This window comes from Colias croceus, chromosome 7, assembly GCF_905220415.1.
Source record: "Colias croceus chromosome 7, ilColCroc2.1".
Taxonomy (NCBI): Eukaryota; Metazoa; Arthropoda; class Insecta; order Lepidoptera; family Pieridae; genus Colias; species Colias croceus.
The window spans coordinates 9,118,253-9,131,874 of record NC_059543.1 but is presented as its reverse complement, the minus strand read 5'-3'; the positions used below and the strand labels follow the sequence as shown (position 1 = coordinate 9,131,874).

General features: G+C 33.2%; 1 protein-coding gene across 1 annotated transcript in view; it reads right to left on the bottom strand.

Moving 5' to 3' along the window:
* Positions 1–2,490: 2,490 nt before the first annotated feature.
* LOC123693059 overlaps positions 2,491–13,622 on the bottom strand; it is a 32,678-nt gene continuing 21,546 nt past the window's right edge. The window contains exon 2 of the mRNA XM_045637995.1: positions 2,491–4,519. Coding sequence (XP_045493951.1) covers positions 4,434–4,519 — 86 coding nt within the window. The 3' untranslated portion in view covers positions 2,491–4,433. The remainder of the gene's footprint in view (positions 4,520–13,622) is intronic.

The following is a 13,622-nucleotide window of genomic DNA, read 5'->3' as shown; positions in this document are numbered from 1 at the left end:
TGTCTATTCATATTTAAAAAAATACATTTGTTCCGCTATTCTAAAACCGTACAACTACAATACAAAACAACAATTTAAGCATGTAAATGTAATGTTTCACCCGTTCAGCTGTTACAAGATTTGCTATGAAAATTGTTGGGCAACAAGCGAAGCGCAGAGCGGCCGTTCGCATAGTTCGAATGACGCCTCGGGAGGTATGCGAGGCACACTCCGACCCACCTTTTCCATAGCCCAAGCTTTTCTCCGCTCAAGTTTTACCTTTGAGCGCCCACATTAATTTACAATTACCCCTAAACATCAGCACTACGCCCACTATTCATACCGAGCATCAAAATAATACACCAGACATTTATAAAGATATTTTATTAAACATTTTTTTGTAAAATAGATTAATTAAAACTGACATTTACAACAAACAACTATAAAATTCTCTGTATCGCCTGTCTAACACTAGTATGTTATAGGTCTGTTGCAATTTATTCAGTGCCACTCGACTTTTGTTTAGTGGTTTAACTTACACATGAACACGCAGTTTGACGTATCACTTTAGGATGGGATGTGGATCGCATTTACAATAATGGCTAAATACATTAACACATGTAGTATAACATCTATCTTTCGTACACATACATTAAGTTAAACTAGGTTCATATAATATGTTGTAATCTGATCGCTTCGTGTCTACTGTATAAAATTCCGATAATAATTCGTGTATAATTGTATGAAGTGTAACGTGACAAACGAATCATCACTAATTGAACTCGAATTGCACAGTAATATCGAATTGACACTCCAATTTTCTAAAGTAGACATGAATGCGAGTTCGCGTTCATTTCATAAATCGTAATTCGTTATGTTTACCATCAATCAAATTATTCGTATCACGACACTTTTGTTTATAATACAAAAACTTTAAACCTTACAATTGAACGAACCAATAAAAGTGTTTGATTAATTTGAAACCATTACTTAATATAATTTCTTACAATATTTAACAATTTGCATTAGATACAGGAACATAATGAGGCCAATAAACTTGAACATACTAAACAGGGTTTTAGAACTGCAGATAGAAGATAAAAAAATATAAGTGAGTCAAAAAATAATCTTATATAGGTAATAATAGTTAGCGATAATAATTATTATAAATAAATGGAGTGTCCCTTTAATCACTTTCGATTATATAATATTATGTTAGGATGGTTATGGTTAATCTAATAAAATAAAATAAAAATAGTTAAACTGATATCTCTTTTTGATACATTTATTTTGACTAAATATAACTTCTTTATTTAAAAAAATTCTAAGAAATCAAAACAATAATATGATTATAGGATAAAATTTTTATTGTCTTCAAGAGAGGTCTATGCTGTCGAGTGCTCTCGCTTAAAAAATTACTTCGGCCAAATTATTTTAATGTAAAAGATTTTCTATTACAGTAGGTAATCGATGTTAAGTGGTTTTCGGTAGATGATTTTTAGTCACCCAAATTTATATCACTTAAAATATATTTTAACTTTAACAATTAAGCTTTCCAAATAATGATTAACTTAGAGTTAATTCTATAAAACCGATGACAATAATTTAGATATGATTTATGAGCTTGCCACATAAATCGTGCCTCGAAGCGGTGGTATAGCAAATATGAATTTTCATTGAACATCGACGCTAATCCATACTTTACACATAACAACAATATCATACCTACAACAACTACTTATAAAACCATTTATACTTAATACTTAAGCACAGTTTCGAAAGCTCCTTTGACTAGATTCGGCTTAGAAGAGAACTATATTATCTTAAATTTAGTATTTGGTTACGAAAGTATACACCAACGATAAAAGCTGTTATAATTATTAGGTACTTGCTGCATTTTTAGGTCGAAAAGAATGCTAAGTGACATCTATGTTTAGGGGTCAGCTATGAATTACGTCATACTTAAAGAGGTCATTTAAAATGTGAGTAGAAATATAGAGACAAATACATCTTGTTATTTACCATTGTATTTTTCATTATTCAATGAATTTATAATTTTAGGACTTTAATATTAATTAGGAAAATTTCATGGATAGATAATAATTTGTTTAACATAGGTATTTTTAATCGATCGGCGATCCAATGACCATGAGGGATTTTTCATCTGTTATATTATCTTATTACGATTTAAATTCTTATAACAGCATTTATCAATTTATCTAGGTACCACTTGTACAAAAGTTCGGTTTATATTATTTGATAAGTAATTAGTATCAAGTAGGTATACATTTATCTATGCGACAACATATAGGTACAACGATAAAAGCAGTATTATAAATTACGATAAATTTGTTTGTCAAAAACATAATATTTTAGATTATATTGCAATCTGGACATAATTCGATGGATTTATATGCATAATTAAAGTCCTACTAATATACAATACTTAAAATGTTTAATAACTATTCTCTAAGTGATGAAAAACTAATAAAACGGTCCCACATCCTTTATTTAATAACTGAACAGAAGATCGAAACATATTATATACTTGTTAAAATATTTTAACAATGTTTAAAAAACGATAATTTGGTTACAATTGCAATGGATACAACATGAACAGTGACGGGGAATCGAATTAAGCTCTTTCACCGAAATTCATATATCAATAACACGAATATGATACTTTTGACAAATTGGCTGATAAATTTTGACCCTTTATAAATGTATACGTGATGTGAATGGAATTCGGTTTATTATTTATCACCTTACATTATTGAGTGCAGACGTCCATATTTGTAATTATAAATAATTGTGATTTAAGTGTATTTATTAAATGACTATTTACTAATGTTTGACTTATTGTGTTCCTTAGATTATGTTTTGGTAACCATAGTATAGCATATTCAATTTCATAAGAATTTTATCGCAATTAATTAAAATTTATAAATCGTCTGGATGTTGGTTTTCTTTGTAAACTTTACATGGAAAATAAGTTTAATTAGTTTTTAGTTAAAAGTAACTTACGTGTAAAGGTATGTTTAATTAGACTTTTGTCAATTTTTAATAATTTAAAAATGTAATTTTCTCTAGATTGGTACCGGGCATAATGGAAATGAAACGTATGATTGTATCCTAGTCTATACGCATAATCAGCATTGTGAGTCGATACTTGATAGCAACTATAAATAATTAAAGTAAATTCAAATTCAATAAAATAATGAAAAAAGAAATGAGAAAAATAACGATAACGTTTTGTATAAATTATATAATATAATAAAGGGTGAAAACTGAACAACAGGACATCGTTGCTGACCGTACTTGTTGATAAAGGTTATTATTATTTATTATACTATAGAGTATAGAGCATATAATTACAATTTGTAATGAGAGACTGTTTTAAAATATTTAGTGTACCATGATTATTGATTAATGTCCAATTTTATTTACATAGATTTTAGTGCTAAAATGGTCTTATTTGAAAGGTATTATATAACTATTTATTTTATAATTTAGACAAAGTATACTTATAAGTCATAAAAAAATAGAGTTATGCAGTGATTTTAAAATGTAGAGTGAAAATATACGAAGATACTTGTCTTTGCGTACAAGTTGATCCCATATCCATAAAACGACTTGAGTAAAGGACTATTCAGTATTTAAATAATTATACGTAGTTAAAGAGCCAGGATTCTGAAATAATTTAACATACATATCTTGGAGAGATTCGTAAAATTAATAAATTTTAATGTACTCATAAAATATGATATAAAACATCGAAATAATTGTACCCGACATTTATATAAGTATCTATAACATATCTATATTAACGATAGTGACCTGAAAGCGTTCCTTGAACAAGGGGTCGAAACAAGAGTTTCGTTCCAAAATTGCTTTACAGAAATAAAATCTACAACACCATATTAAATAAGCTTAACAGTTTTGAATGTGCTGTTTGCTGCAGTCTGAGACGAGACATTTAAAAACGCATACAAATCTCACGTCGATCTACATTATATAGAATAATATTCAATACATCCTCCTTTATAGGAAAGGGTAATTATCCACAATAACGACGATGATACACTTCATCTATACCTACAGGAGCACTGACCGTGTTTATCCCGATCACTCCCACGAATAACAAATAACATTTAACCATTTATATTCACAAATTCACATAATCTAACTAAGCGTCTCTCCGACTTTACGGATAGAGGAGTTCATTTACTTCACATTGTGCGTTCACTTCACAGAGAGGAATCCAGCGGCTCACGCAGGGGCCGCTAGAGTAGTGTTCACCGTTTGGGAAGCGTTCTGTGCGTCGTGGAGGGAAACGGAGAAGCCGTAGTCACGATTGGAGGGCTCCAAGTGCGGCGTGAAGTCGGGGGGCTCCTCCGGGGGGGCGGCGGCCGGCCTGATGTTGTCGAGCCGCGGGCGCGGCGAGTAGCGCGGCGTCAGCGCAATGCCCCCGACGACTGGGTGCGATTGGCGATTCCCGCCTGAAGGACGTCGTGCATCAGGCGCTCGTTCTCCTGCCGTACTGCGGACAAATAACACCGCTGAATAATACCCCAAGCTTTCATGTAGAGATTTACATAGAACATATACAAAAACATCGGAGGTACCTACTCGAAATAAAGATTTCCAAAATACAAACTTTAAGGGTAGGTACAAAGTCAAAAGTCATATTTGTATTACGGGGTCATTGGAAAACAACAAAATTCATATACACAATTTACGGGGGGATTAGACATTTGTTTCTCTGAAATAGTGAGCTGATTTGTACACATTTCTCACAAGTAAGCTTATCTATTCGTATAATGTACGTGATAAAGTTAATTTCACTTGTAACAAGATGTCTAATGAAACTGGTGTTGCTCGTTATTATTATAATATGTCTGAAAACTGAGTCTTATTCCAAGAAGCTAGCTCACTTGTATATATCTACCAGCTACCTATTAAAATATTACTAAGAGCAACCTATTTCTGTGAATAATATAATCGCAATGAATTTATAAGTCTTGTTCTTATTCTAACTGCAGATTTATGTTACAGCTCTATCATATAAGTTAGTATTAAATTGTAAAACGTTAAGTTTTAGTACAGAAGCTGCAGGAAAGTTATAACATACTGTTATGTTATGGTTAATATTCTAGAAAATATTAAGTTTTAGTATTCTTGTTGTTATACAATAATTTTTAATATGTATATATAAATATAATATGTTTAATAACGTTTGACTCTATCTTTTTCTTTCTCACTCTTAAAACTATCAGACAAGTCAGAATACGAAACTAAATTGATTGATTGGTTCAATCAAGTCCATACGTACGAAACGTATTAAAATTTATTAAAAATTCTCAGATATCTTGACAATTAATATTCCTGTCGCAAGTCACGTCATCATCAAATATACAGTAGAAATAAAAATAAATATACCTAGTACATTTCCGGGCGCGTAATCAGAAAGCTGACCTATTAAACACTTGACCGTAATTTGAAGCTTACTTATTGAGAAGGTACCTAGCTTTTTCCGCCTATTTTCCCTCTCTTTCTCGTTGTATATATGCTATCTCTCTCGCACACGGCACACCTCCCACCAGGTGGCGCGGCCGGCGCACGATAATGTGCAGGCGCTAGATCTTCTTCATTGGCGTCTAGCTTCCGCCGCGAGAAGGTTGTCTACAAGACTACAACCTTGGTGCTATTAAGTATTAAGTATTGCATATTGCAAGTGCTAAAAGTGTGAAAAAGTGTATCCCGTCGGATCGGTACAGTGAGTTATTTTTACATCTATTGTAATGACATTTTACTTAAAAATGAGCAAAAATCTTTTAAATCGACGGTATATCCGTTGGACTTTATTTAAAATGCTGAGGTCTTTTAGTGAATCCTTCAGCAATAGTTTATTTTTCAATATGCTTTAAATACTTAATAGCATGTTAGATATTTAAAATTAACGATACAACCGTTACATTTTACGTGAAATAGTAACTTTTCTTTTGAAATATTTTATAAGTAATGCAATATATACTAATGTATATTTGAATTTCTAATACTGTGAGTAAAGCAGATTTTAACGGATTTACCGTTCGGCTTTACTCGTATCGTTAATATTACTTTTGTGATTATTTGATATTGACTAAATATATCAAATACCCTCTCTTTTATATAGATATTTTTATTTTATTTCATTTTTAATGTGTTTTTATTACAAGGTTACAAGTGAATATTAATAGTATGTATGGATAAATCCAAGGCTAATCCTATGAGCTAACTCAAAGCTTAACAGGCATGCAATCCATTGCTACGACTTTATTACATTGTCGTTATCACTAGGAACGGTTCGGAGTATAGTTTATAACTAAAAATTATCGAACGAGATGAGTCAGCTCAAAGAACAAATTATATAGGTATTACCTATAACAGGAACAAATTGATGTTAGCGTAATTGCACGAATCACAACGTGTCCGAACATGTCGAGATATGTTATAAGTCGTCCGGGAGTTAGCCGCTCATCTGAATAATGATGGAATACGCACAATGCACATGTTCAGTAGGTACCATGAACGTACCACACATTCAAAAGTATCCGTAGTCTATACGTGTCCTTTTATGAGTATTAATCTGATCCGTATATAAGCGAAAATAGACATAGGTATTACACACAGCAATTTTGGTTTGAAAATTACTTTTATTTATATTACGTTTCCTATGTTTCAAATGATGCAACTTTTTGGTTAAAACGAGTAAGTGCCAAAATTTTACATTTAAATTTTCTAGTTTGGAAAGAGACGTTATCGTATAGTTATCGAGATACCTTAATTAGAAATTAAATTTAGAGACATTTCAAAGGTTTTACTATTCACATATTCTAACGTTTTAGAATAATATTATAAACTTGTACACCTTGACAAAAAGTAAAAAATTGCGGGTGAGAGAGAAAAGCCTTCTTTTTATATATACATAACAATTAATTACCATTGTCAAATCAATTCTTATTTCATCCTGGACAGCTGTTGCTAGCATTGGAAAATAAGTTAAAGTACCTTGTTACTATATTATTATTTTAAATGATTATTAACTTCTAATTTTATATTAGCACCTTAAATCTTGCTCGAAGCAGATTACATAAATGTGGCCGCTAGGTTTAACCGCTACTCCTCGCAGGTTAGGTTCGTTAGCCAGGTTAAACCCACCCTCGCAGGGTGACTATTAAGTATTTTTGGGAAGGCCCTACTTATTTCAAATTACAAACATCCCTCGCGCAGCTGTCGCTCGCAGGGAAATAGGTGCAAATATATCAGCCCTCGCGGGGCTTTGATTACAACCGCCCTCAAGGAGAAATGGTGGAAATATATATCAGCCCTCGCGGGGCTTTGATTACGACCGTCCCTCACGGGGAAATGGTGCAAATATATATCGGCCCTCGCGGGGCTTTGATTGCGGTTGGTGCAAATATACAAAGGATTGATCATTAAAATGATCATAGATATTTGCTTTCGTCAACGAGGACCCACGAAAATGTTAGAGATGACAGTAACGGATCTTCACTCTTCTAAGGTAGGTAGAAAAAGGTTTTGAAATCTAATTCACAGTGGGCCATCTATACAATATAAGTATAGTAATATAACCTAATAAATACAATAAAATAGGTAAGAGACGTTAAATAATGGACGCATGAAATGAATACTTTGTATCCTAAAAGGTTAGCTTACGCTTATTTAATCAGGAAACCACCATTGGTTTATCAATTATGGAAATTGCGACTTGAACAAATTGTATTTACCAATGCAGAGCCTCACAATGCAGAGAATCACAACAAAGGGAGGCGAGTCGGATCAAATATCATCTCGCAGATGATTTGTGGCGGTGGTTTCCAGGATTGTCACCAAGCCTTGTGTCAATGGTATATTTGTTATCGTAATTCCATGGCACTAGCCGACCAATTTTCACATAAAATCACCTGAAGAGATTTTTTAATCGCAAAGCGATTGAATGTAACAAATTACGATTGGTTATGTATAGTTGACCTCTCATAGGCCTACTTTAGTTGCCCGATCTTGTAGGCAATTTATTCGACTCGTTTATCAACCCGTTTGGCCTCATTATGGCACCCATGAGTTTTTCTTCAGGGCTCAAACAATAAATTGCTGAGGGATTAGGATAATCATTTGCTTAGACAAGTTTCTTGTCATCCCACCAGGATTATTATATTATATAATAAACTTGTATGCAACTATTAACGTAAAACGTTTAAGGACTCAACGAGTACTGTGAATTCTGACTATTGAGTTACTTAGGATAGAGGATAATTAATAACGGAAGGTCAATCCTTCCAAACAAAAGCCTCGTATTATTAGATATTACTTGGAACCCCTACCCTTCACGAGAAAGCTCTGCCAGATGACTTCACATTTCTTTGATTTGAAGGGGGGGGGGGGGGGGGGCAATAAATGCAATGCAATACAGACTATACGGCTTTTGAAACATTATAAATATACCAGATAAGCGAACTAAACCTTTCTGGTTTAGTTCTTGCTATATCGATATCCGTGCCTGCTTCTCGTGGTTGCGGTTGAATTAAGTTTATCAATGGTCATAAATGCAATTCTATACAGATGATATACTGCATTTTAAACATGACAAAGTCTAGTAAGCCAACTAAACTTTGCTAGTTTAGTTCTTACTATATCACTGTCCGTGGCTGCCTCTCGTGGTGGTTACAGATGTCTAAAGTAACGTCCTGTCTTCGCATCCACAACCAACTGTCCTTTCATAATCTTAAAACAGATTCATTCGACATAGATCCCCACGAGTTCAGTTCTTCATTTTTGCACTCGAAAAACTGTGGACAACCCACGAGCAGTGCCTCCATTGGTAGCAGTTACAATCAAGGGGTAACTAAGGTAAGCTAGCCATATTAGGGATGTTGGAACAACCGACCATATTCAGGGCAACTTTCTTTGTCCAGTTTAACGTTTAGGCAGTCGTAGCATTCCTACGGAACAAAAATGGGATCAGATCTGCACCCTTAATGCAGTTAATCGAAAGGAGATACCTTCAGACGACGATAGTATTCAGAACGCACCATATTCCTGAACATAATAATGCATATTAATCTGTTGCCATTGTCCTGCAGCAGAATTCCTTAGCGATAATTTGTTCTCGTTAGAGCGAGCGAGGGTTGTAACGATAATATGAGAAATCCTAGTCAGTTCGAGGCCTGAACGACGTGTAAGAGTACTGCTATTTCAGTAGTAGTAGCACCGAGAAGGGCGAAGGTATTCTGGAAAGCAGAACTGAAGGCCCGGTCAGCAGCACCATTCACCTAATAGACAGTGTTTAGTGCTGCACCACTAGAATCTGACTCTGAAGGTATACAGAAATGTATACATTTTCCAAATATCAAATGTTATAGTCGGAAGAAAAATCCTATTTGCCTCCGTCTACCCAAAAGACATACGGAGTAGCTAGTAGAAGTTGGTTGAATTAGAATAAGTATAATTAAAAACCTTTGTTACTTACTGGATAAATTTGGCTCATTTCCTATCTGACGTTCATATAGCTGTTGATGGCCTAGATGTTATGCACAAACACTTTCATTATAAATAAGTCACGTTATGTAGTCCCGAGACTTTTGGTATATAAGTTCTGATGTAAACCATAACTATACCTTAAAATTAATTTGATTAAAACTTAACGGACTTAGCTGTAGTAATTGCAGGTTTGGGACACAGATAAGCTCTTATCATTTTAGTCTCTAACTTCTTGAGTTCATTATATGTTTCCAGTACAGAGTTTAAAACCTATCAGTTTTAAATAAATAATTCATGCATTGCACTGAAAGTACCAGCCATGTTTATATTATGATCGGTGGCGTTGGCTCTAAACATTAATAGACACCGCACGCTTTGGTTGGATGTTACTTACATATTATCTGTATTATAATTTAAACCGCTTACCTGGTTTATTTTATTACCTTATCCAAGGGATGACCTTTTAATTTATTTGACCCTAAAAGTAAAGACCAAGGTCTCTACTTGTCCGCTAGTAGCAGGTTGGGTTAGAACTGTGTGAGTTGAGACAGCTGGTAAATCTATGTTATGAGGATTCAATGGTGCTTCTACAGAAGTCTAATTGAATAAATAAAGGTTTGAGTTTGAGGTATTCTTGCCTCGTCGGTGATGAGCTGTTGCTTAATTTTGTAAGTAACATCTAAATGCGTAATTAAAAGTCGTTACTTGCTCTTTCGCAGATTTACGCTAAAGATAGTGGAAATTGTAGTAACTTTAACTTTTCAAGCCCAAAAGGTTAACTAAGGTACGCTTGAACCAATCTCATAAGTTCTAATACTTTTAATCATTATGATTTACTTTTTGGTTCTTATTTGATTAACTTTTTATTGTTAATATAAATAATATAAAAATTTCAAAATTTGTGTGATTTATTGGTATACTATCTGCACACCTTACTCTTTCAAATAAAGAAATAAGTAATTACTTATGTACCTATTCAAATTCACATTGGCGTCCATATATTGTACACCAGGTGGGTAACAAACAGGTCTCAATAAGTAAGCTTCAAATTACGGTCAAGTGTTTAATAGCTGTGTTTTACCTGAAATAAAACACATATTAAATACTTACCTATATTTGAAGCTTACACTTAACGTCCACCTGTTGAGTATTTCGACTCAATGAAGAAGATCTAGCGCCTGCACATTATCGTGCGCCGGCCGCGCCACCTGGTGGGAGGTGTGCCGTGTGCGAGAGAGATAGCATATATACAACGAGAAAGAGAGGGAAAATAGGCGGAAAAAGCTAGGTACCTTCTCAATAAGTAAGCTTCAAATATAGGTAAGTATTTAATATGTGTTTTATTTCAGGTAAAACACAGCTATTTTTTCACTCATCGACAATTCATGAAAAATATTCATTTATGACAAGAATATTTTCTAAAGTGATCACCTGAATTCATGAATATTAAATAATGTTATTACAAACTTCATACTTCCGAATTTCGATACGACGAACGTTGATCCTATATTATTACGTTATGGTATTAAGGCTTCTGCTTCTAATCAGATGCTAGAAATTCGAATGGCTTATCAAATAAAACTTTGGCTTGGAATGGAAAATGTGAAGGATTATTATTATAATGAATTCTGTAAATTTTGTGGCTTCTAATTGGACTTTTTTATAAAAATATGAAGTTCGGTATATCTATTACAATAGAAGTAAGTCGAGTATATTCACCCAAAATATACTACAATTAATAAGGGATCATTAATAGAGCTCGATACATACGTTTTAAGCTTTGGAATCTCGATTTTGTTGATATATTCGGTCTATTTCTGTAAACTATTAATATATCATCAAAAGAGGATAATACAGAATATTCGTTCATTGAAACACGATTATCTAAATACAGATATTAATTAAAGAAGTATGGACGAGTGTGGCTTTTATATTTAGACATGCGGCAGCGTGTCAAGCCAAGTTCAATCTTAAATATACATGAACTTGTTAGAAACCCTTTTCTGTACCAAGATAGTTTTATACAAGTATAGGTTGCGAATATTTACATACAAACAAATACCACATAATTCCGTGGACTACATATAGGTAACCAGCAATTCATCGGTTTAAGCACAGGTCATATTTTCAAGGGTAAGATAGGGTAAGATATAATTTCACACCAATATTTAATTTATTATAGAACTTATCAAAGGTAGAGAAAACAAAGATACGTTTTTCATAAACTTTAAAAATGAAAATTGAACTCGATATAATGAAATCATCATATTATTCATAAAAGGTAGTAAGGTCATTGTTATTATTTCAAGTAGTTGTAGTGAAAAAATACACTCTATACTTTATATTTTCCGCTGAAGCGTACTGTAAAATGCTATATCTATACGTATTATTAAATAGGAATGAGGCCAGACCTGTTCATGACATGATTTTTGAGCACTAATTGCTACGCGGGACGTAGATACTAGATACATTCTGACACCAAACCTTTTTAAGTTTAAAAAATATCGACGTCTCGGCGAAGAGGGGTATTATCGGTACTATTTAGTTATGGGATTTCGATTGGATTTAACGTGAATTACGTTTCGCAATTTAAAGCTTTAACAACACATTTAAAATACAATTCATTAATTATATTTCACACGCCATTCGAATGATTGGATCCACTTAGTACATTATCAGGATTCAGGTATACGTACTGGATTACTATATGAGTACTTTCACTTTTTTATTAATAAGTTAACGAGGGTCATTTCAGTTATAACTTTCGTCATTAACACGATTAAAATTTTAACGTCCCAAAAATAATTAAGGCCATATAAAATTTAATAGAAAAGTAATGAGATAGAAGCCTTTTGAAATATAACTCAAATTTGATACCTGTTTTGTTGCTTTCTCTTTCGCTAAAGCAATTTACACGGACCAAAAGTTCCATTTAAAGGTATTCAAAGTGTTGTAAAGCGACATTAATTATCCCAAACAAATAAAGTTAAACTGAGGCAGCCCGCGACGGCGCTAACACTACGCGACCGGGGTGACGAAGTTAGCTAGAACGTAACTGGATTAAAACTGCGTAATTGTTGGATAAAAAGCATTTTCTGTTAGACATAGCCGTTGTTTTATCGTGATGTATCAAGGATAATTTTTTTAATTTACGTACCAGTACGTTTATGTACATACTTCTAACAAATTGATAATTAAAAATAAGAATAACAAGGTATAAATATGTACTGCCACTACCCATATCTTGTTGTACTACTGTGCTTTGAAAGGGGTTCTACTAAAATGAAAATCCTTATTCTGGGGATATAAGAATTATTATGGGCCAAAGCATCACCTAACTATTTATGGTATCTTTAGGTTTAGTTATTTTTTATATGGAACAGGGATTTATCAGGGACTTAAGCCTCCAATGAGGATTTAGACCATAATCCATCACGCGAGCCAAGTGCGGGTTGGCACTTGTCACATGTCCTCCAACTTTTTGGTTCTTGGAGAACCTCACAATATTCCATCAATACCTAAATACTGATAAATAGCCACTTGCAAAATAACGTCTCAACTTCATGAAAGGCAATCTTAGACATAATTCTATCGAAAATGTAGTATCATCTACGAAAAATATTGGTGTCCGTCACATGAATTGATATATATTTATGCGCTCAAATATTCCTGAATGCTACCCACTTCGAGTTTCCAGATGAATAAACCCACGGGTTTATAATCTCGATCGTACATTCTATGCGACTGATTTACTTTTTTGAAATTCAAAGACGTGCGGTCGTATTAAAAGAGAATTTTAGGCAAATAGTTGGTACGCCAGCAGTGTTGAATTAATGGATGCTTTTAGGTATATAGACTTTTAAATCCCCGGATACTGAAAAGAGAGTGTTTGTATACAGTCGATTTTTCAAGAAATTCTTGGATATTTAATTTTTTAATATTTATTTTATGATTTATATTTTGAGATAGCCAAGGACATTTCTCTTGAGTATAACTAATAAGTACAGGTATTTTAATATATTTTCAAAATTCAAAACTATCGAATCATATCGATAGATATAGATAAATCATATAGAAAATGGAAAATGATGAGGAAAAACATA